At 32.4% G+C, this 25,837-nt stretch overlaps 2 protein-coding genes across 4 annotated transcripts; one reads left to right on the top strand and one right to left on the bottom strand.

Annotated features, from left to right (window-relative positions):
* Positions 1–1,343: 1,343 nt before the first annotated feature.
* LOC120131503 (probable WRKY transcription factor 14) lies at positions 1,344–4,054 on the bottom strand. Its single transcript, XM_039148487.1, has 3 exons — positions 3,128–4,054; positions 2,344–2,484; positions 1,344–1,888 (listed from the first exon to the last, which is right to left on the bottom strand). The coding sequence occupies exons 1-3, from the start codon at positions 3,754–3,756 to the stop codon at positions 1,381–1,383; spliced, it is 1,278 nt and encodes a 425-aa protein (XP_039004418.1). The 5' UTR covers positions 3,757–4,054; the 3' UTR covers positions 1,344–1,380.
* An 8,750-nt stretch (positions 4,055–12,804) lies between these two features.
* On the top strand, positions 12,805–23,586 carry LOC120131303 (twinkle homolog protein, chloroplastic/mitochondrial-like). 3 transcript variants are annotated; one of them, XM_039148312.1, is made up of 22 exons: positions 13,066–13,188; positions 13,292–13,329; positions 13,411–13,494; positions 13,771–13,826; positions 13,922–13,971; positions 14,069–14,179; positions 14,871–14,954; positions 17,097–17,177; positions 17,400–17,465; positions 17,547–17,663; positions 18,275–18,322; positions 18,410–18,495; positions 18,616–18,676; positions 19,461–19,643; positions 19,736–19,867; positions 20,519–20,580; positions 21,377–21,460; positions 21,721–21,852; positions 22,294–22,390; positions 22,459–22,593; positions 22,663–22,730; positions 23,307–23,586. In XM_039148312.1, the coding sequence occupies exons 4-22, from the start codon at positions 13,775–13,777 to the stop codon at positions 23,350–23,352; spliced, it is 1,695 nt and encodes a 564-aa protein (XP_039004243.1). In that variant the 5' UTR covers positions 13,066–13,188; positions 13,292–13,329; positions 13,411–13,494; positions 13,771–13,774; the 3' UTR covers positions 23,353–23,586. The 3 variants fall into 3 exon arrangements, with proteins under 3 accessions (XP_039004241.1, XP_039004243.1, XP_039004242.1); XM_039148310.1 differs by lacking the exon at positions 13,292–13,329 and having other exon boundaries at positions 12,805–13,188; positions 13,361–13,494; positions 13,914–13,971; XM_039148311.1 differs by lacking the exons at positions 13,066–13,188; positions 13,292–13,329 and having other exon boundaries at positions 13,384–13,494.
* The last annotated feature ends 2,251 nt before the right edge of the window (positions 23,587–25,837 follow it).

Here is a 25,837-nt window from a genome sequence, read left to right as displayed (position 1 = left end):
TGAATTATTGTAGAATTATGAATATGCTTTTATAATCAGGGGGTCAATGAAACAAAATACACGCGCCTTTAAAGACACAAGGGTGTAGATCACTTCTATGTTATTTTTATATATAAATAATTCATTTATTTAAGTATTTTTTGAAGAAAAAATTAAGATGGAAATACACAACAATGGAATGAAATTTTTTATTGTCCTAAAATTTTAAGGTTTCGCTATGACTAATCTTGATTAACCGTGTTGCACACCGGGTATTAGCAGGTGAGTCTCCAGAGGAGATTTTCTGCAAACATAATGACTCGAACCTGAAACTTTACTTAAACGATATCAAGTTATTTACTGTTTGAACCAACACTGTTAATATGGAATTACAAATTATAAAGTGACGTTGTGGAAGAATAATACCCACTTGATAACAACATAAATCTTCTTTCATGACCAAGTTAGGGTTTCCATTGTTGGACCAAAAATTAAAGCCTTAATTTCTGTGGCTTTGATTATACAAGGCTTAGCCCAAGATCGTCCTGCTGCTCTTGTGTCTCTCAACTGCAACTAAATTCAATTAGTGTTCCATCTTAACCAAACCAAATCCATCTACAACAAAATTCAAATCACACAATTTTAACTCTTGATTTTAAATAAGTAAATATTTCATTAAATGCACACACTTGATGATGAGTCATCTGACAAAAAACAAATACTTGATTGTAAAGTTAATAGAATTCGGATGAGTTGACGACACAGTTAAAAAAACTCTCAACATCGATCAATTTAAAACAGATTCTCACCAAAGAAGCTATTTTTAAATCATGAAACTGCAGTAATCCAACAGTTATTGCATTAATCAGGAATTTCTGATCTAAACATTTATAAAGAAAAAGAAGTTGAATCCCAACTTTGTTTGGTAAAGAAGAAAAGTTTTTTTTTAATAACCTCACTCGTTTGCACATATCCCTAGACAAGAATATTTGACAAGAAAAGTCAAGATTTTCAAACGATTTTTTTACCACCTATTTCATCACCATCAAAGCATTATAATCCCCCCCCCCCCCCCCCCCGTATTCTCCCCCTTTTCCTTAATAAAAAGAAAAGAAAAAAGAGAAGGGCAGTCCCATCCTAAATCAAACAGCTGCTGAGTTTTCCAGTCATGTCTGATGGCACATATTTGTTTTGCACTATTGAAACCTTCTGTTCCTCAGCTTTCTGTCCCATCTGATAGGAATGTGGGACTCCACTCATCCCTCCCCCCCCCCCCACCCACAAATATCCGTACTATTAAATGAATAGCAACACAAATATACACCTTTAATATGAATTAAGCTTCAAAATCAAGGTTTATGGACTTTGTTTTAATTAGAAATAAGCATTGTTGTTCCCTGGTCAATCAAACAAACCAAAAGGGTCCATTGTTTTCTTTTCTTTCCGCTCATCCTGATGGAATCCTCGTGGAAACAATAGGTTCAGAGGGTCTGTCTCTATCTCATCCAATTCAGCAAAGAAATCCTCGGCCTGCTGGGAGTCTGCCATTAATGATGGCTTGTAGTTTTGAGGTACTCCTTGGGCAAATTCACCATCGTGCATTTCCAGCTGCTTCTCCATGTCATCGCTCTCTTCTTTAGCCGATGAGCTGACAGTAGCAGGTAAATTAGTGGGAGACAATGCATCGTTGCTGCTGTCTTTAAGCTCTTCATCCTTGGGGGCTGAAGAAGTATTATTGGTTTTGGATGGCTGAGACCTTGTTGATCCCGCGAGAGCTTTCCTTTGAGTCGGCCATGGATGATTGTGCTCCGATGTATAGGTGATAACAAGCATGTTGGGATCATTTCGGCTTCGCTCCACTTGCTTCCTCGCAGAGCAGCCTTTGGAACTGCTGCATCTGTAGTATCCCCTTGAATACATGAAATGCACAATGTCGATCATAATATCTTTCCATATATACATGACAGTGAAGCAAAGAAGAGAGGAAAAAAACATTGGTTATTTATGTTTGCATATATTTAGAAAAGTATCGGCGATCGATGAACATGTACAGATACAAATGAACAACTGTGAAAGGGAGACTCGGCATGCTCGAGTGTACCATAGTAAATATATAATTTTTTATTATTATTATAATTAAGAAACATTACAAAGCAACCAAAAAACATGATTTCTGCAACTTGTCATCTCAGAAGACAACAGAATAGCCACTGGAACTGCAGCTTTAGTTTTAGTTTCTCAAACTTATTAGCAGCTTTTGGCTGCTCATCTTGCCAATGATAACGTAACTAACTAGTAATAATATTATGTTTAATGATATAATATAATGATCTATATTAATAAATATATACTTATTATATGTACCTTGGATAAGGGGAACCTTTGATGGGTTTCTGCCCATATTTTCTCCATGCCCACAGGTCCGAAGGAACTACTTCTCCACTAGACCTGCTGTTTGCAGCTGCTGGTGCTGGAATACAAACCACCTTCTTAACCTGACTCTTTCTATATGTTTATATATATATTTCCACAATAATTTATGTTAGTTATTTTAAAAACTTAATCTTTTAAAAAACAATGAAAGAACATGAGATGACATTATTTTGAACATAATTTTTCCCAAAGAAGGTGAAAGTGATTGTTCTATATTTTTATAGACAAATAGCAGTGAACATCATCATCCATGATATTTCAGGTGGGTTAAGGAAGAAAACTACTTTCATATAATAACACGAAAGCTAAGTTTCCCAATTAAGCTACATATCTAGCTTTCCAGGTTTGATTCAAAGTCTTTCCAGATTTCAACCTTTTTAAGCATTAATATAAACCTCAGAGTGAGCGAAACTTGCCTGCAAATCATACACTCCAATGCATAAAATTCAGGCAAATATTTATGGGATTTGATTTATTAGTAAAAGTAACAATAAACCCTAATTTCTCACATCCACTACATGATTTATGAAAGTAAAAAGAAAATTCCAAAGTTCCGAAAATTTCATTAATTCCCTAAATGTTATTAATTCATGCATCGTGGGTGTAAATTAATGAGATAAGGAAGAAGAATATAAAAATATAGTAGCTAGTTGAGGGGTTTATTTTCAGAGTAAAATAACGAAGGTTGAGCATAGAAATTAAATATTACCCTAACCTTCTCTTGATACCCAGATTCCGCGGAGATGAGATCTGCACTGGGGCAGTGTTATCAATCAAGCAATGTTTGGAGGCGGTTTTGGCATTAATCATGTCGCTTGGAAGAACAGCAGGCGCCTTAATTCCCCTCGGGGAAACTCCCGTGGTAGCAGCCATCATCGGCGAATCACCGGGCGACAAAGGTAGCTTACTTGAGCTTACTGGGGAGATCTGAATCCGAGAAAATACGTTGCAAGGACTCCGCGTATCTTCTTCAAACAGTTTGCTTTGACCCACTTTTGTTGTTAAATCGGGAAAGTTGGTTGCATCATTAACGGTGGTGGAGCTGGTACTGATGATGCGATGATGATCGGCTGGATTAGGGATGGTGAAGTATGTCGAGCAAGCAGCCACGTGGGGCTCTTGAAGAAGTGGATCGGAGATACACGAGAAAGGGTCACCGAAAGCGTTTAAACCATAACCTTCCATGGCTGAAGATGTGAAATTCAATGGATCGGAGGGGAATTGCTGCCAGGTTGAAGTAGGAACCATGTTTGAGCCTTGACTAGTGACACAGCTCAACGGACCACCACCACCACTTGCCCGAACTATGTCGTTTAAATCACCTTCGCCTCGGTAGTTCTCCATTTGTAAGGAAACATGTAAGAAACAAACAGCGAGCTCTCTCTTATTAGAAAAAGAAAACAAAACCTATATCTAGAATTTCTCCATTCCCACACTTCTCTGAGCTTCAATTTGCACCCACGCTAATTGCAGACGTGAAAAAAACATGCAAATGTTTTGATTTTTTGAAGAGATGGGTTTTGGCTATTGGAATCGAAAAACAGGGTTCTTTTAGTTACAAGGTTTGAGAACAAAACCGATCGACCGATATAGTTTTCTTTCTTCACATCAAAAAGCAAACAAAAGAAACTCAATATTGTTTTTTTTTTTTCTGATATTTTCAGAAGAGAGAAAGATGAGGGGGAAGAGAGAATCGCTGACTTTAATACAAAACTGGTCTTTTTTATAAATGATAGTAATTAATAAACAAATGGTAATATTACTAAATACAACCTCACTTAATTGTGTGTGTGTTTTTTTTTAGTTTAATGAGCTCTTAAAGTTATACCTAAATCAAATTATAACATTTTATTTATTGTAAATATTTTTTAAAAAAAATGTAAATAAACAGTTTACTTGAATAACTATTTAAATGTAAAATATTTAGATATGTCCTTGTGGGTGACTTGGATTAGAGCTTACGTTGATAAAGGGGGACATTTGGGAGTTCAAATTGTAAGACTGTATAAAGGGAGGAACGAAATAGACATTATTTTAGTAGGTTGGGTGGTAGATCGAATGATGAACTACTTAAATGGTTTGTGACGTTGTACAGGCGAAATTCTTAAATATTTATATAGGAAACCTTCTCCAAAATTTGTATAACGTGGGAGATCGGTGATTGATTTATTCTTGCAGGGACTCTTTGTAGTATTTTTTATTGTATTGTTTTTGGATATAATATATACATTTTATTAAAAAATATTAAATATATGTAATGTTTAATTATAAAATAATTTAAAAAACATTTAAATAAATCAGTAAAATTCATTCATTCACACACACACATATATATATATGTTCTGTGCTGAAAATGAAGAGGAAATGTATTGTATTGTTTTTGTTACCAAAGACAAGTGCAGGCGTAGCGGTCCCAGGGAAAAGCGTTTGGGATTGCGATTGGTTTTTGAAGAGGGTGCAGTGCGTTTGCTTTGAAACCTGGACATAGGATCAGGGCCTCTCATAGTGATTCTTCACTTTTCTAGGAGTTTGCTTTTTGCTGTTTATTACTATCCAACCAGCATCCAATACCCCACTATTTTAATGCAAACGGAAAACAAAACCTCGTTTTAGTATAAGTTTACATTTTTTAAAAAACAAAAATGTTAATTTATATTCATTTTTTATATTAATGACATATTTATATCCTCATGGTATATATTTCAAATATTGTTCATTTTTAACTCATGAAAAATAGTTAGTAATAAATATTACCAATGATAATAAACAATTCAAATTAATTACTAGACAATAAGGTAAATGATCTTTTTTTTTGTCAAACCATAATCTAATCATAATCCTATTTAGAGGGAAAGGGGAAAAGAATAAAGATTATAGGAGAAGCCGAGAAGGATGGAGAGTGCTTCTAATGGATCTATAACCTATAATCTAAGAGAATATGAGAGAATAAAGACGAACAACTTGTTCAACTTAATAAATATATTTACTCATAAATAATTATCTTCTAAATGTTATTGTGTGATATAATTAAATAGAAATAAATGAGTTTTGAATAGTTATTTTCAAATAATTCAAGAGTCTACAGTTTTTCCTATAAAGAAGCAAGCTTGTCTTAAGATGGAAAAAATAACATTTCGCTTGCTAAAACCTAAAAACAAACCTACCATTTTTATTGTAAAAATATTTACATGGTAAATTTTAAAATAAATAAAAATATATATACTTATTCTTTTTATCCACTCTAAACTTGACCAAAAAATTAAATTCTTCTGACCACACCTGACTTGACTCCGGTTCACGAGTATATATACACACACTCTTTATTTTTATTAGGTAAATTTAGGATTCAATTAAAAAAAATAAAATAGAAAAGGATGATATTGTAATTATATCTAGATATGTAAGAGATAATTATAATATTATATTAGTTAAGGTTAAGAGAAATTTTTTCCACATTAAACTCAAACTCGACCTGATCTCATCCTTATAAATGATCTAACTTGACTTGATCTTAAGTTTTTAAAATAAAAATCCGAACTAATAAAATTATATCAAAACTCGACGAATCTAGATAAAATAATCATATCTACACTTACCCTTGAGATTTGGTGAAATATTCATTTACTTTCTTATAATTTCAAAAAATATCGACTTATCCCGTAGAGTTTAATGAAAATACCTATCCACCCCTAGAATCAAATACAAAAATAATTATATTTGGACTGTTATCTATCTTTTTATTTTTTTTATTATACTTTGATAATTATATAAGAGAAAAAAATAAAAAAATACATATAAAATTATTAATATTTTTCACACACAAAAAATTACCTGAAAAATAGATATTAAAAAATACAATAAAATTCATGATAAAATCTAATGAAGAAAATAACAAAAAGAGATAAAGGGGGGGAATTAACCATCAACAGCTAGTCAATAAATAAGTAATGTAGTTATTAACGAAAATTACATTAATTTTAATATATATATATATATAATTGTAAAAATATAATAACCCTAATTAAATAAAACAAAAATTAATTCTAGCAATAATAAAGTTATACTACTAAAGTTTTTAATTTTTTTGTCTGATCCCCGGCGAAGCTAGCTGTTATACTCGGAAATATGTGATTTTTTAATCGATGAATCATAAACATCTAAGATTTTCTTGGTGGTCCAAGCCAGAACAAAACCCTAGCTAATAAAATGTAATTTGATTTAGTTTGGTATAGTTTCATTTGAATGATTGAAAATGGAATTGAGACAACAGTTGCTCCACGTTCTTGCATGACAGTCTCCTCCCCTATAAGAGAACAAATTCAACTGGGATTCTCTGACCATTACTATACAATTCTATTGTCTTCCCACCATTGTTATCTTAGCATGTGAAGCAAACCCCTGTAATATAAGCAATTTTTTAAAAAATTTAATTTAAATAAAATTAAGAGATTATAATAGAATATGTAGTAGCAGTTGTTATAAATTTATAATTAGTTAAAAACAGGGGGGGCTACCCTAGCTGGAAGCTGACGAATGCGTGGTGCGTTAAAATAATGCGAAAGAATCAGATGTTGGTGTTGAGTTAGGTGCACGCCAGACACTTGCCCAACCCCTCTTACACCGCTTGACGTCACTGTCTACGGCAACCCTCACCGGTTGCATCCACCGCATCTCACCTATCTTCACCTCTTTACTTTACCAGCCATCTCTGTATTTTATTAATTATATTTATAATGTCCACTATCTTCAATAATTTGAATTATTAAAAGATAGTATACGTTTGTAACTTTCTTAATTTATTAACAACCTACTCTACTAACAACCTACTCTACTAACGTAAATACTCAAATATATAATCATTAGGAATTATCATTCAGGTCACTTAATGATTTTATTAATTTTAGTTTAATTAAAATCATTGTTGTTATAGTATATCGAAGATATAGATTCAAGGATACTGAAGTACACATTATTCTTTGATTGAAGAGTGGAGTTTGGATAGTTTTGATAAGGGTGAGTAAAATTCGTTCAACTCGAAGATTTGATTTTTTTCTTCAAATTTTAAGTTATTAGAGTTGAATTGTTTGAGTCAACTCGAATTATCAATTTATTTTTTGAGTTTGAGTCGAATTGAAATTTTGAAATTTCAAGTTACTTGAAAAACTGAAAATTTGACTACGTATTTTGACATTTTTAAGTCCATGATTTCATTATTCCTTCCATTCATTTTAAGTTTATTTTTAACCAAATTTGAACCACATGCTCCTAAATCATCGTAGAATAGATATGTCATTTCAATTCCACTTTTAGATAACAAGTTTTCTATTTGTCAATCCAATCCCTCAATTTTTCATATTTTCCTTATTCAATTCATCCTTTATTTTAAGTTTATTTTTACCAAATTTGAACAACATGCTTATATACAACTATAGAATACTTACGTAACTTCAATTCTTATTTTTTACTAAAAATGTACTCTCCTTTTTATTTAGACCCTTAATGCTACATTTTACTCAATTTGATCTTTTAACTGTAATTATTTACAATTTTTTTCATCTCATCAATTCCTTAATTTTTTTTTACTCTCGTCAATATTTTACACTCAAAATAAAGAAAAATATAATATTGTGAATATACTTTATAATTTTAGATTGTATTTAATATATTAAATAACATTATAATGTGAAAGAATAATATATATATATATATATATTATGTGGTTAGAGAAAGTCGAAAAATTAGAACAATCCTTACCATAATATTATAAATGATTATAATAAAATTATCATTGAAACTTGAATAACTCAACTTAAATTTCTTAAACTCGACTCAAATTGAAAAAATTTAAGTTAAGTTTGAATTGTAAAATACGACTCGTCAACTTAAATAACTCAAAATTTTTTTACGACTTAACTGACTCGATCGAATCCTCACCCTTAACTTCGATAGGGCTCTTGTATAAAAATATAAATACTTCACACTCGATACATCATCATTGTTTAAGTTATAACAATACAAGGGTAAATTAAACCAGTAATCACGAGATATTTAGGACACTTTTACTTTAGTCACCGAAAATCAAACAAATTTTATTAAAGTCATTGTCGTTAAGAAAATATTTTATTTCAACCATTGGACCGTTAAAGTTTTAGCAACAACTGACGTGGCATGTTAAAATATCCTTAAAACATGAAATCTGATCTCCTCCCATCCTTCTCTTTGTATTCGTTTAGTGGTTTCACCAAACTACTATTTTTATTATTATTATTTTTCTTTCATCTTCTTCAAACTCTCATCTTCTTCAAACTCGTCAAAAAAAACCTTTAGATATATTGAATTTACAATCGAAACTAAAAATTAAAACTTATAGATATGCTATCGTTAAGCATTGGATCAATTTGAAACTAAACTATACTATTTTTTTAGACAAGTAAAACATTCTTATTGTTTTTGAACAATGACAACTGAATTTCATTAATTAAAAATGGAATAATCAAAATTACAACGTATCTAAAGAGAAAATTGGAGACAATGGTTACTAAAAACTCGTACATAAAATAAAAATATTAAACCCAAAGATATGAATAGAATGAAACCTTCCAAACATCAAAACAGTCCAGTAACCTTCATAAAACTCATTGTCTCTGTCGAACGAGATGCTTTACTATGTGATAAAAGAGTGGTGAGCGAACCAAACAATTTGACAGACTTCTTTGCTACACAATTCTGATTATAATGGTAAAAAACCATTTACAAAAGAGAGGATCTGACAATACTTTCCCACCGACAAGTCAATCAGAAAATAAATGTCGTGAGGATCTTTGTGGAAACACCAGCACGATAACAGAAGTATGCGAAAAACTTACTGAAAACCATAAAGAACATGCCACAATAACAGAGAAAAAGCATTCCACAAGAACAGATAAAAATGTGTCACAATAATAAAGATTCTTATTTAAAAATGAACAAAAAGTCAAGGAAAAAAAAAACAAAAACATAATATAAAAATGAACAAGAAAAATAATAATCATTGACGTTCGGCAACCAATATTAAAATTTATGCGGCCATCGACTAAATAAAAAATAAAGGAAGAAAAGAAGATGACACAAGAATATTGAAAGAAAAAAATTAAGTTCAATAAGACGGCTATAGCTCTAAATACCTTCTTATTGTTATGATTGATCAAAGACGTCATGTTCATCTAAAACTTAGCTTTTGTGGTGATCGTAGATTTGAAATATTAGAATTTTTTTAGAATAAGAATTTAATATGTCATGTCATGTAATTTTAACGGCATCGGTCATATTAAAAAAATTAAAAGTTCAACAATTATAATATACTTTATAAAACATTACAATAAATTTATCAGTTTGTGATAAAAATTTTGTATGATGTTGTGTATAACGTCCTAATTAAAACATATTATAAACATGACGATTTTCTATTTTCATCATTTTTACTGATTAATGATGTTCATTTTATGATTTTTTTTAAAAGTCATTAAATTATATATATACTTGCGCTAAATTAAAATAAAAACACAAAAATAGAGGAACTGGCTAAAATCAATGAATTGGAGTTGCACGTATAACTTAGAATGAAAGTGAAGAAGGACCGGTCAAAGTAAACATTATGAAATGCCTTTCGAGTGACTATGTAAGATTTGCATTCATTAAATACATAAAGAAATATACCAATGGGACGAGCTTCTTAAAATATAATAATCAATTCTTATCACCAACTTGCATTGTTTGATCAAATGCTAATTTTTTAAATATATGTTTTTAATTTTAAAAATTAATTATTTTTAAATGTTTTGGTTTAGTTAGATTTAGAAATATATAATAATTTTTTATTAAATTGGAATAAAGATAATGTAATATTTGTTCTAAAATGATTATTAATAATTTAATATTAAATATTCATACTTTTAATTTTCATGATGCTCGAACCGAAACCTCATGAATTTGATGATCAAAACCCTATCAGAATGAGACTGGTAAATAAATTAAAAGTGTGTTGGAAAATGTACCAACAACTAGTTGGTTTAATGAGATGAGACACAAGACCCCTTAAGCAAGGTCGGAAGTTTGAATCCTGACGTTTGCGAATGAAGCATACTGGATTGGGAGGATCGTCCTCGTCTCTTCAATACATTAATTAAAAAAATGTGTATTGAAAACTGCAAAAAAATTTAATATTATGGTGTGGGATTAAATTAATGTTATGGATAATTAAGCTATTGGATTGTGTGTCATTTCCCATGTGACATAAATGACTTTGCTTCCGACGACGATAAGTCATTAAAATATAGTTTTATTTTGTTCCTTTGCATTAATCCCTTACCCTTTAAGTGATTTCCAAGTTGAAATAAAGAAAATCAACCCATCATTCTTATCTCTTCTTTTATTATAGCAACATACGATATATATTTTTTAATTTATTAATTACCAATATAAAGTAAGTTTTTTAATTAACAGATAATTATGCATCGTAGGTTGGTATTTTATTTATTTATTTATTATGTAAGATTGTCAGTAATTAATTGGTCTATTAGAATAATGTATTAATTTTTTTAAATAAGAATAAAAATTTGAATTTTAACATTGTAAATGAAATAAATTGGATTAAAATAATTATTCTCTTAATTGGATTTTGTAGTATTCGATTCAGATTAATTGATCACTATATTAAATATTGATGATTAAATAAAAAATATTATGAGTAATGAAAAGTAATTATCAAAATGGAAATTTATTTATTTAAGTATAATGTTGTTCTTCGTTCTTAGTGTTTGGTGGAACAACTATTTTAATTTTTGTTTTTCTAAAGTATTTTAGTATTTAACATTTATTTTTTAAAATTATTATTTTTCAGATGGACACTATTAATTAACAACAGTAGCTATTATTTTAACATTTATGAATGTATTACGTTAACAATAGCTGTTGATAGTTAATAGTTTATAAACGAAAATTAAAATATTTTATAAATGAATTTTTTAATAAATATTAAATATAGATTTCAATATTATAACACTTATTAATAGGGAAAGTGATAAGTAAAGAACAAAGTGAGGACAGACAAAAATTATAGTTGTTGGGCCAATGGAGTACTAATAACATTTGGATATGGGTAACAGTCCAACTATTCGGTAATATTTTCCAAATGCAAATAGACATGCCTACTTGGTCACCTCGCTTTAGCGGTGTCTCACTTGGGTGATATTAGGTTTAATGATTAAAAAATATAGTCAAATATTATAAAAAAATCGATTAAAATATTTTGATTATTATAACATTATGTAATGACATGAACTAAATGATCTTAGTAGTTAAAAGAATAATTATTATTTTATCTCTAGAGATATTAGACTCGAGCATGACATCTTTAGAGATATTTAAATATTTATTGTCAAATAATTATTTTTTTAATAAACTATTTTATAATTACTCTGGATTAATAAAAAATAAAAGGCATTATTTAGTATAAGTGACAATAGAAATTTACACGCCGAATGGTTTTAAACGTGATTGAAAGCAATATTGTATGATTGGAAATAGGAGTGAGCATTCGATCGAGTCGAGTAAAAAAAGTTTGAGTTATCTGATTTGACGAGTCCTATTTTATAACTTGGAGTTGACTTGAAACTTTTTTTAGTTGAGTCGAGTTGAGTGGAGTCAAATTTTCGAGTTCCTATTTAAATTTAATTATAAATATTTATAATATTATGACATTATTTGATTTCAATTTAAATGATATTTTATAAACATATACAATACATATTTATTTTTTCGTATTTTTTTCATATATGATTCATATATACCATACAAAGTCAAGGGACTCGACTCAAACTTGAAAATCAAACTAATAATTACTATAAATTTTGAGTTATTCGAGTTGTAAAATACAACTCGATTTGAACTTAATTTTTTTTATTCAATTATATGATTCATATACTAGTAATCACTTCATACTATAAAAAAAATTGATCTAAATTTAATTTTAAATTATTTTATAATATAAAACAAATATTGAGTATTTAAAAATAATAAAATAATAAAAAAATATTATATATAGAATATTAATTATTTTATTTAGTTTAAAAATATTTATTTTTTGACATTTTCATTAAATAATGTTTCAAATTAAAAAAAATACTTATTAAAATAAAATATAAAATCTCAATAAAAAATAAAAAACCAAAATTAGTCAATCTGAAAAGCGATGAAATACTGAAAAAAAAAATTAAAAATTCAAATCAATGGGGACCTAAACAGTATTTATTGGCAGGGTCCTCCTGCTGTAGGCCGGCCGTAAGTTAAAGCGTGTACAAGGGAAAGAACCTTCTAACCTAATTAAACAGAACAGATTCTTTATCTTAAAAAAGAAAAGAAATGGAGAACAGATTAGTGCAACTTTCGCTGAAATGCTCCTAATAAAAGGAAGAGAACCCCTAACAGGCTAACCAAGCTTACCCAAACAAATCCCCCCCCTTGAGCGACGAAACTCGGACAATACACTCCGAGTGATGCTGCGTCTTCATTCACATAATCAACACCTCCATCTCCTCCTCCACAAGCTCACTGCCTTTCCCATGCCCTCCAAACGCTTCCTCGCTTCCTACTCTCCCTTTCTCCCTCTGCTGCCTCCTAAAAACTTCCACACACCCTCTAAACGCTTCCTTCCCCCTCTTTCCCCAAAACCCATCCCCCAAACCCTTTCTTTCTCCCTTAGAACTAATGGGTTTTATTCTCATCCTTCTCCCTCTCCAGGTATTTATTTTCTGTAAAAATAGAGAAAAAGGGTTGTTTCTAAGTTGTTTTTTTTTGTATTGAAATACTAAGAGAAGAGTCATTTACGTGTTTAATCGTGCAGACACTTAGATAGGAGTCTGCAAATGTACATAATGGAAGGTTTACCAGAATTCCTTTTTTTATCTCTAAGCTCATTCTCAAGACTTGGATAACCATCCCTCGGATAAGCGTTACTTGCAGATTTTGGAGCATAAGCTCAAGCAGCTTGGCATCAATATAACTAAGTGTGTTGATGGGCATGAAAACCGCTTAATATGTCCCTCGGTATTTTTCTTTCTACGAAACTGTTAGCTTTATTGCATTTCAACATAAGTTCGATTGATTTCTGTCAATCTTATTGGAGCAGTTGCTATTAGAATGTGCCATGTCTTGGCGGTTATGATAAAAATTATAGGTCAGAGATAACAGACTTACTCTAGACATTAAAACTAGAGAGGAGTTTTCGATTTTCAAAATCTTGGAACCTTTCAATCATTCTTTATCCTCACTAGCTCTGCTTTATTTCCACTCTTTCTCTAAGTTTATATTCTTGTATAATAGTGCAATGGCGGTGACTCAAAGGAGATTAGCTTATCCCTTTTCATCTCCCAAAATGGGTATGCTGCATCCTTTTCTTTTTTGTTTAACTACATTTTTTTATTATGAAGGGTCAGCAAACCATTGTTGATAGATCTAATTTATAGGTATTCAGCTTCCTGGATGTGTTTTCGAGCAAAATGTGGGTGGAAAGGCCACACGAAAGTAATCTGTTTCTCCTTTTAAATTGGTGCGGGAAATTTTTTACGTCCATGTGAAAGTCATTGGATATAGGCTTCCCTTGGTTGTCCATTTGTTTTAGGCCTTTGCAGATGGCAAATCAACATTTGAAAGTTCCCGTCGAGTTAACAAAGCTAAGGTTGAAAGGGATATCACAGTGGAGAGTTTGCAATTAGAACCACTCTGTAATCAGGTTTCTAGATTTCTCCTTTTTCTATTTTTGCTCACTAAGGTTTATATTGATTTAGATGTCTAAACTTATTTGCTCCATCTTATATGCAGCTGTCTGGTAGGTTTTCCATTCAACTTGTATGCCTGTATATTCTTTAGTGCTGAGTAAATAGATATTTATTCATATAACTCCTTTGTCAATTGAAAAATTCCAATGGTTTGATGTTCCTGAAGTAACTTATATATTTTTTATTTTCTATTTCCTGGTAGCCGTAATCCCAAGCAGAATTTCAAGAGGAAATAGAATCCAATTGCTTTTGCCCCATTATCGTTCATATTCCAAGCATGATTTTTTACTTTTTTCAGTACTGATTGAACATAAATTTTGCAAATTGGCTTGCAAATTCTATGTTTCTTTTCTTCAAACCCTCTCTCTTTTGGAATGTAGCGAGCTAGGCCTCAGAACCTTCATTCTCTCCATCAGTGATCATAAAAGCTGAATGTTTCTCAACCTTGTTTAAATTCATAAATGAAATGCTAAATGTTGATATACATTGTGTGAATTCCAAATGCTAATGTTGTTCTGTTGCATTGGAAGATGGTTTTCTAGTTATTTAATTATTGTAGTTTTTTATCTATAATTTCCTTCTGGTTTAAGTTTCAATTCAGTGGATTGTGATTCCTTAGTTAATACTTTTTTGCTCTTGCTTCAGCTCATTGCATATTTTGCAGAGCGAATGATATCTGCAGAAACGCTAAAGAGAAATGGCATAATGCAAAAAATGACGGGTGATGAGGTAATTGTGAATCCTTTTTCTTAAGTTATAGGCTTAAGATGCTGACTACATAGATTAGGTCTTAATTTGTAGCTGTCAACGCACGTTTGTGGTAAATTCGGTGCTGAAGTTGTTTTTTCTATACTTTTATTGGATATTCTATGATTGTCCTGCATTTGATATTTTTGAACCTAAGTCCATATCTTCTTGGCTTTCAAAATGAACAAAAGCGAAAGTAGAATCCTTATATCTAGGCCTCCTGTTGACTAGAGGGATGAAGACCTTAACAACATTACCATGATGCTTGAATAATTCCCACCAAGCTCTTCTTGAAACACGCCTGCTAAGATTATCAATGGAAACAACCCATTTTGATTCGGTGGAAAATGAAGAGGATTTTGGACTTTTTGCCTCCGTGGGGAGCGAAATGACTAGACATTTTTGTGAAGACCGGATACGAAAGCTTGATTATATTAAGAGTGCACGAGTATTTGTGATGCTTACTAGTTCTTATACATCTAAAAACTAGGATTCCCTTTTGGAGACTAACCTGTACATAATAAATAACCAACTTGAACTCCTAGAAGCTCCTCGCTCAATCTAAATACAAACTTAATCCCATGATGCGTAATTTGCAGAAATTATGTTTCTTCCCCCATATGGATTAAGTTGGAATTACCAAGTTAAGCCTAAAACATAAAGTTCCTTCTTGGCAGCTACTGAAGTATTTGGAATGTTGGCTGGTTTATCTTACCTTATTAGTTGTTCAAGATGGCAGACATTTTTGGAAGGGTGTATTTATTTTACTCTAAAATAACTGATCTTTCTTATTAATATAGTTAAAGTTTAAAAACTTCGGTTTGGCCCCACCGAGAGTCGAAACTTTCCTATGGCAGGTTTCCCATCGAAGACTGGCAGTCAGATCGGAGCCGATAAAAAGGGGTGTTATGTTGGAGGAGGTGTCTTGCCCGTTATGTGCTAAGCAAGAGGAAACAGTTCAGCATTTGTTTATCTCGTGTCAGGTTGCATGGGATTTATAGAGCAGTTTCTGGAGGTTATGGGGAGTCTCGGCAGTTTTACCTAATGATCCAGCCTCTTTGTTGTGTTCCTGGTCGGATTTAAGGCCAAAGTCATTAATATGGGCCTTTATACCGGGGGTAGTTCTTTGGTCATTATGGAAGGCTAGAAATTCGGTGGTTTTTGATGATGGGAAACTGGACAAACCTAATCTTTTCTTCATTTGCAGATTTAGGTTGGTTAAGTGGTTCCTTGCTAAATACCCAAATGATTTCATTCAGGTTGATTCTCTTGTTGGAGACCCGTCGCTTGCAGACAAGCACCAGACAAGGCACCATAAAAGGGTGAAGGTTCAGGAATGGTTTCCTCCTCCACTACATTTTTTTAAGGTTAATGTTGATGGGGCGGTTAGTGGGGACGGCCTGTTGGGGGGAATGGGGGGTATTTTAAGGGACTCGGAAAGCAAAATCCTTGGGTCTTTCTCACTTGCTGTTGGTCCATGTCCTCCTCCACTAGCTGAGATGAAAGCAATAGAGAAAGGCATTGAATTTTTTCTATCGTCGGAATGGGCGACTCAAGGAAGGTTAATTATTGAGAGTGATTGTAAGACAGTGGTGGATTGGATCTTACAACCGATTTCTTCTCCTCCTTTCCTTAGGTTACTGGTTCTAAAAATTGCGTCCTTAATCTCGGAGAGGGCGATCATTATTAGACATATTCCGAGGAATTGTAATTGTGAGGCTGATACCTTAGCGAAACAGGGGATTGGCTGATCACACATCATAGTTTTAGAGGTCATTCAGTGGGTTTTGGGTTTTGGTTGTAGGGGATGTGGTAGTTTCGCTATTGTATAGGGGCGGACTGGTTGTGATAATTGGTCTGTATTTTTTATGGTGTTTAGTCAGTCTGTGGGGTGTTTCTTATGTACTATGTTCTCTTGAGAAATAAAATCTTAAGGCACTCTTTTCCTCCCTTCACTGATTAAGGAACTTTCTCAAAAGTTCATTTAGTCAAGAAGAGGGTTTTTAATGAGGCCTGTAATTCTTATCAAAAAAAAAAAAAACTTCAAGGTTGATGTTCTGTTTTTTGTTTATGAATGTAATCAATACACATCACAGCTGATTAATCTAAGAATTTCGTTGACAGATTGCTATTGCATTCCCTTATTGGCGTAAAGGGAACCTTGTAAATTGCAAGTATCGGGATATAGTCAAGAGGTTTTGGCAGGTTCTTGTGAAATTCTTTCCCATGTTTACATTGTTAATTTAGTATGTTGACTCGGGCTTTACATTTAATATCTCCTTAGACATTTATGTTCATCCTCCTATGATATGCTCTTGGAGGCCGGAACTGTCACTTTTTGAGCACACTTTTTTTGTGGCCTTTATTTTAAAAATAAAATTTAATAGTATTTGATTAAAATCTTATTTCACTCTTCTTCCATTGCAGGAAAAGGATGCCGAAAAGATACTTTATGGGCTGGATGATATAGAGAATACAAGCGATATCATTATTGTATATCTTTGTCTCTCTTTTGAAGATTTATTCCAGTTCTACATTTGGTTGATGCTTATATTTTCCAGCTTGTTATTATAGGTTGAAGGTGAAATGGACAAGCTTGCAATGGAGGAAGCTGGCTTCCGTAATTGTGTCAGTGTCCCTGATGGGGCACCACCATCAGTTTCTGAAAAGGAGGTTCCAGCTGAGGAGCAGGTTTTAGTTGAACTAAAATTTAATACTATATGTTTTTTAGCTTTTCCGAATGGCAATATTAAAAAATGTTGTCAGCCATCAAATGCTACGTAGATATCCAACTTCAATGTTTCAACTATGAAATAGAGATGATTCTCTCCAATGTAGATCCTTTTATCTCTATCTCTCATGCATGCATATCGTATGAGCAAATTTCCATTGAGAAATATGGGGAGGCTTAATCAGTTAGGTATTAATCAGAATCATTTGCTTTTTGACTCATGAGGTTTGTCGAATGTGCATGTTTTGCTTGGACTTCCTGCTTGCTTCTCTTAAGTTAGTAGTATGTGATAGAATAATTTTTACATATTACTTGTTATGATCTGCTTATGGATAGGGCGGTTTATAAAGCAAGCAGTAATTTATTCATTTTGGCCACATTATCTGCTTAATTTAGCCTCTTATAAGGTGGTTTGTGGAACCAACAACTTCTCACTTCGTTTAAGTTGAGAAGAATGGAATGAGGAAATGACAGCAGCCATTTTGGACAATGTAGTATAACATTATTCTTGTCACCGATATGCGAGTATAAACGTCGTTCTAATGTTTCATTCACTTGTTTTGAAAGCTAGGACACAAAGTATCGATATCTGTGGAACTGCAAAGAGTACCTAAAAGAGGTTTGCTGGGGTTTATTTCTTGGGTCCTCTTTATAATGCCATTTTGAAATGAACATGACTCTAGTTTTTAATCTATGTATGCTATAGGCATCATGCATCATACTTGCCACTGATGGGGATCCACCTGGTCAAGCCTTAGCTGAAGAGCTTGCACGTCGGCTTGGAAGAGAAAGGTTTATATGATTTTCTGTAATGCTGAAGCTATTCGAAACTTATCCTGCTTTCTTTTTCTCTATTATTGTTGCTGTCTGCATATTTTAAGATGAGTAAAATTTGCTTTCTGTGGGTGGCAGATGCTGGAGAGTTAAATGGCCAAAGAAAAATGACGCGGATCATTTTAAAGATGCAAATGAGGTCATATAGCTATATCTTTTTACCTGTGCCTGTAATGACCTGAATCTCATTTCTCGACTAATTTTAAAATAAAATTTTATTCTCGATCTAATGTCAGACTCATAATAAACTGAAGATTATTTGATATTAAAAGGTTATGAATGTGCTCGACAAGAGTCTATCCCCCCTTCATTCCTACTTCGGGGTTTCCTTATTTTATTGGTATGAAAGATTAATGCAAACTGTTCATTTGCGTTTGTGGCTTCTGCAAATTTTACCATGGTGTAGAACAGCAAGAGGCTAGATTGTGGCTATTGTTGTAGAAACTAGGTGTTTGAATCAGATTCTCAATGGTGAGTAATCTGTTTTTCTTTTCAATGCTTTTTATTGGTAAAAATGGTGCCTATTTATAGATTACAAAGAGAATCTAATCTAGGAAACTATACACAAAATCAGCAAATCAGCATCTACATTATGGTAAAATCCCTAAATATTAGCAGCTATAAATTAGGGAATTATATTCCCAAACTCCTGCAATCTGTTCCAATTTAGTGCCTACAACTTGCAATTTTATGTCCTAGTTCTTTAAGAAAATTTGGAAAACTGTATGAACAAAAATAAAATAACCACCAAGCCTTTTCAAGCAGCCAAATCTTCCTCTAATTGAAAAGCGGCAAATTGAGATTTTAACATGTGAAACAACCATAGCGGCATGCCTCCTAAACACCTTTTAGGCTGCTACCAAGCTGCAGATAAAATTTTGTTCCAAATTAGATGTCTCACTGACCAACTCTTGTGACCACAGGTACTAATGTATTTGGGACCCAGTGCTCTTAAGGAAGTAATTGATAATGCCGAATTATATCCCATACGTGGACTATTCAACTTTAGAGATTTCTTTGATGAAATTGACCACTATTATCATCGGACTCTTGGATATGAATTTGGTGTCTCAACGGGTTGGAGGGCGCTGGACAGCCTATATAACGTAAGCTTGATGTGTTCTTACCCTATATTGCCTATTAACTAGTAGTAGAGATGATATATCATCCCTCACAAGTTTTCTTTTTTCTCTACCAGGTTGTTCCAGGAGAGCTGACAATAGTAACCGGTGTTCCCAACTCTGGGAAGAGTGAATGGATTGATTCTCTCTTATGTAATCTTAGTGGAAATGTTGGTTGGAAATTTGCTCTTTGCTCCATGGAGAACAAGGTCAGCCAGAAATTTTCTTATATTCATCCACATTTAGTCTCACTGTTCTTGATTACCGACATATACATGCAGCTGTGTTAGAGAATTGCCTCTTTTACCTAGGATGAAATGGCCTTGAAACTAAGGAAGAGATTCATTTAGGTTTTGAAATTCTTGATATATTTTTGTTCTATTGTTGGATAAGTATACAAGCATGACCATTCCTGCTTTCTTTTGGGTTACTTTGAAGAATTATATTTCTTTACAATTAACCTTTTTAAAGCATAAATGTACATTTTCAAATTTCACATCTTAATCAGCTCTTTCTTTTGCAAAGTGTCTTTTGATTATTCTAGAAACGAAGTCCACTTCTGCGACAGTAAAGTCCATCAACCAAGTCAGTCAAAGGCATACCAGACTTTCTAGAGATAGATTAATCCTTTTTCCCATGAATGATGTTTAATGGAATGTGAATTCTTCTAACATGAGTGCATTTCCATCTAGATAAACATAATAGATAATCACTATAATAGTATTATTGTTTTTTTTGATAGGAATTATTGTTTTTTTTGATAGGAATAATAGTATTATTGTTATTTTTAATCATGCTATTGCACATCCTTTTGACTAACATTAATCTCACAATTTCCCCCTTATTTTTCTTTTATCAAGGTTCGGGATCATGGAAGGAAACTAATAGAGAAATATGTAAAGAAACCGTTCTTCGATACAGGGTAAGTTTAGCTTGATTTGAGTTTCTATTATTACTCTTCTAGCATCATTAGATCTAGCAAAAAAAAAATTATACCTTGAAATTATATGCAAACTTTTAAAAGCTTTTAGGTTGCAAGGGGATGTTTAAAAATTTTATTTCACTTGGATCTCATAATTGGCTATCTACAGAACATGTAAGAAAAAAAAGAAGAATTTTGAACTAATCATTTTACTCGTGTTTTTGGTCTGATGTGAGCAATTGTAAGATAGCCTTGTTTTGGAATATGTTAAAGTAACAAATTCAAAATAAGAATGATGATTGTTTATTTCATTTTAGACAAAGTTTTGATTTAGAACAAGCATTATGAAAACAATTCCCTCAAGAAATAATTAGAATTCTCAATCAAAATTCTTTAAAATCCAATAATTCAAATCTTAAATATTTGAAGTCGATAACTCAATATTTGATAAATCAAACATGCTCAAAACTGTAATAACATAGATGCTTATAACCAAACGCAAAATCTTAAATGAAACATGAAACACCAAATATAACTTATGTTGCACAAGTAAGCTACAATTGAAATATTCAGAAACCTCAGGTATTTAATCATCCAAGTCTGCCCAAAATGCCGTAAATTCTCTTTAACTTGATTCTTCAATTAGCATATCATTCTCCAAGAGACGATTTGGGAAACTAATGAATTCCTGGAAATAAAGCCTACTTTTATATGTTTGCAACTGTGGTTTCTTTGAACTATCTTGTTTAATATAATAATCACCAATTGGTTTGTTTGTTACTTTTGCTGGCAATAGCTATGGGAGCAATGCCGATAGAATGAGTGTTCAGGAACTAGAAGAAGGGAAGAAATGGTTGAATGACACATTTTATCTCATAAGGTAAGTTGACACATCTATTGATACTATATGTGCTCATGCAGATTGAGACTTCTATTATTATTTTTCCAAATTGTTGCCTAGTTGCTGAAATATTTATTTTATAAGCCAATTTTGTGTGTGTTTGGTTTGGGAGGTGAATTTACAGTTCGGTATAGGCTTGGATGCTTTTAAAAATTGAGGCCTTGTATGCTCTTGTTGTTGTGCTTGCTTTCTTAAATTTAATACTGCTTTCTAGATTTATCTCATGGGTTCTGGAATAGGTGCGATAATGATGCTCTTCCGAATATAGAGTGGGTTCTTAATCTTGCAAGGGCAGCAGTACTAAGGCATGGTATTCGGGGGCTTGTAATTGATCCTTACAATGAACTTGATCATCAGCGCCACGCTAATCAGTGAGTACTTTTTCCACAATGCTCACCTTTGCCTTGTTTGTTTTGCCATTATATTGGCACCACTTCCATTTTATTTGATAGTATAGTTTGTCACTTTTCTTGGTGCCTTAATTTTGGTCCTTTGGATCATCCATGAAATACATGTATATAATTTAGATTTTTGTTTTTATGCCGATGGCTAACCTGCTTGATAGTTGGTAGTGTCACGGACATCCTCATTAATATTATCATCACAAAAATTTTAACTACCTGTGTTTTGCCTAAAATTATATACTTTGATAGAAGTATTCACAAAGCGTCCTGGTTCTATTCTAGTTGGTCTCATAAGTGGACAAGAAAAGCTTCATACAATTTCAAAATGCTCTTTACTATTTCCCATTCTGAGCGCTCAGTGCTGGCTGCCTAAACGTCCCGGTTATTAACATCTTATATCCATAACAGGACTGAAACAGAGTATGTAAGCCAGATGCTTACGAAGATCAAACGATTTGCTCAGCATCACTCTTGTCATGTCTGGTTTGTTGCACATCCAAGACAGGTTGGTCTTTCTGAGTTATCTTTTACTGCATGGTTTCTCTTTGTACTAATTTTATATTTGTCCATCAGTTGCACCGATGGACTGGGGCTCCTCCAAATCTCTACGACATCAGTGGAAGTGCACACTTTGTAAACAAATGTGACAATGGGATTGTTATTCATCGGAATCGGGACCCCGAGGTTGGACCTGTTGATCTAGTACAAGTGAGTATTGTCACAACTCACAACTGTAAGCAATCTTGTAGTTTCTATTGCTGAAATACGTTTTTGCAGGTCTGTGCGATGAAGGTACGAAACAAGGTTGTAGGAAATATATGTGATGCGTTCTTGTCTTATGATAGGTATGCGACATTACACCATATCCACACATCATTGCTACTTTGATTTATTGAGCATTCAGATCATTACAAAGGCACCTGATGAAGGAACCGTCACAATTTAGAGCTTGAATAGAAAACTATAGATAGTTCATTGTTGGAGGTTCTGGGAAAGTCAGATAACTTAACTTGATGTAAACAGAAAAGGGTTAAAAGTAGGTTAAATGATGCAGAGGTTAAATAGGAAACCACAGGTTGGACTAGTGAATGTCCAGTACTTGGCAACTTAGCCTTTTGGAGGTGATGCTCTACCACTAGCATACTCAAGGTTAATCTGAATAATCTCTAACATATTTGTGAATTTGAGAAACTATTAGGGACCGGCATCAGTGAAAATGAGAGTAAAGCCTTTAACCACTCTCATCTATGATGCCTCACTGAATCATCATATATAGTTCAAACATATGTTCCGTGATTGCTGAAAATAACATTAAATTGGGCTTGTAGGAAAAGAAATTAGCTGCTTGTAGCACTGGATCTTTAATTGTTTGTTTATGTGCTCATTATTGTCCTGCGGTTTTATTTAATGAAATATGGCAGGGTGACGGGCATATATAACGACTTTGACGAACGAAAAATGAAGTGAAAGGCCATGGTGTCGTTCAATTGGTAGCTGAAGTTTTGTACAGTATGACTATTGATTATGCATCGGGAGCCTTTCCTGATGTAGCGGGTACAGTTAAAATGATGCTTCCAAAGAGCCCAAGGCTTATCATATATTGCAATGGTGGTGTTGAATTTTATTTTTTATTTATCAATAGCATATGAAATACTGGGGATAATGTTTTCTTTTTTATCAATAGAATTCAGGAATTTGTCATGCTCGTCTCAATGCAACAGTAGATTGTTTGGTAATCTACCCAGTTTCTTGTATTAGTGTGTTTTTAATTCTCTTCTGTAATTAGTAGAGCTCATCAATGTCAACCATGAGATGATGATGATGACCCAGTTTATCTAAATTTTCATTGCCGTACTTCCCAATTTGAAAGCCTTCATTACAGGATCTTCAGTGCTATCAAATCGTTTATTCATATTGTACTTGTGCTTTTCAGGCTTACTGGTTGGTAAAAAAAAAAGCTCCTTTGGCAGTCTAAATGCTAAATCATTTGCAGTTTATTTCAGAAATAATGCTTCCCGTTATGCACTGTCGAAACTGTTCTTAGATCGACAATATATTCCCCCCCACTTGAAAATGTGTTTTGAAAATGAAGCTTAAGATTATTTTGGGTTTAATATAAAACAAATTTAACTATAATTTTTTTATTATTATTTGGGTGTTCAAATCGAAGTCAAATTAAAAAAAAAACAATAGTTAAAGTCATAAGCGGTTATACCTATTATTAGGGGTATACGAATTTGGATATTGAATTTGATCCGATCCGAAAATTCAGAAATCTAAAATTTCGGATAACTAAAATAATGATCCAAACTATGTCTAAAAAACCAGATATTTTAATTTTTGGATCGGATATCTGATTCGAACATGTTACTATTTTAAAAATAATAATTTTTATTCATTTTTCAACTTAAGTTGTTCCATAATTCATCACACCAACTTAAATAAGTAGTTTAAAAATATACTAAAAAAAGCAAAAACAAAAGCTTATGAACGAAAACATGTTCAGTTGGGGCAGATCTTCCTAATTAATAGATGAATAATATGGCGACGAATAAAAGTCATCCCCCGGTCAAACTCCTCCTAGTTTCATAACTCTTATTAATTGCTCAGTGGAGAGAGGAGATTAACCCCCAACATGCAATTATCCGGGGAACAAAAACTTCTAAAATTTATCCATTATTCTTACTTTCTGTGAAAAAATCATTTACTTGTGTAAGTTGTGTTAATGAATTGCAACATTATCATTCATATTTAAATGATAAGGAAATAAGAAGTTAAAAAAACACAGGCTGAATAGTTTTTGGCTTTACGACTAGTGGCATTGACATACATGGCTTTTCAGGCCAAACACGGCTGGACTTGGGGTTAAATGGCCATTTATTTTTTGGATTAACAGATAATTCAAAGTAAGATTTCTCAAATCCGTATCCAATCCAGTTATCCAAAATTTTTATTGGATATTCGATTTAAATTATTCAAAAAATAATTGGATAGTATATCCTAAAATTCAGATCGAATTATCAGATAAACAGATCAGATCGACACTTTTACACACCCCTGCTTGTTACCCAATTTTTTTTAAAGGTGTTCCTATAATACGGCATCACACCGCAACGAGAGTAGCCCAAACTAACATATAGAAGAAAGAAAGCATGCTTTATTTCTTTTAGTTCTCCTGGTTATAAAGCTTCGTCTTGACTAATCCGGACCGACCTGTGTCGTACACTTGACTTTGGTGGATGAGTCTCCGACTCGAACTTAAGACCTTACTTAAACGATATCAAACTGCTTACCACTGAAACCAACCGACCACATCCCTAATTAAGATGCTAATACGTGCTGCCCTGTCCCATACATTTATTAAACATGTTATCCATTTCACATTATACATATTTATATAATCCATTAGAAGATTCATAACATTATATAGTTTCCGTATCTATAATGGCTCACATTTTTTTACTATAATTCAATGAGAAAATTTTTATAATTTTATTGTATTTTTATAAAAGTATATTTTCATTGTCATTCTTTCACTTTTTCTAAAACCTATGATTAAAAATCAACATCATTGTTTTTTGTAAAGGAAGAAAAAATTTAAAGAAAAAAAAATTGTTAAAATTGAGGCGGCTAAGGTTACAAAAATATTCGGACCTTATCTTCTTATTAAAGGCAAAAATTAATATTTGGCACGTTCTATGTCCTAATATACATGAAAAAAAAAGCTAAAAGAAAAGAAGAACTCTTAAAAGTGAGGCTGCTAAGGCTACACAAAGTCAAAAGGTTGGATCTTACCTTCTTTTTGAAGTCAAAATTAATGTTGGGCATGTTCCAAGTGGTAAATAACTCATAATTCACGTGAAGAACACCCGTTGACCACCGTATGTGTGACCAAAAGAAATATTAGTTAATTGCATTCTTGTCCTATTAATTATGCACCGTGTAAGTTAAA

Source organism: Hibiscus syriacus, unplaced genomic scaffold, assembly GCF_006381635.1.
Source record: "Hibiscus syriacus cultivar Baekdansim isolate YM2019G1 unplaced genomic scaffold, ASM638163v2 tig00110556_pilon, whole genome shotgun sequence".
Taxonomy (NCBI): Eukaryota; Viridiplantae; Streptophyta; class Magnoliopsida; order Malvales; family Malvaceae; genus Hibiscus; species Hibiscus syriacus.
This window is presented reverse-complemented; position numbering and strand designations above follow the sequence as displayed.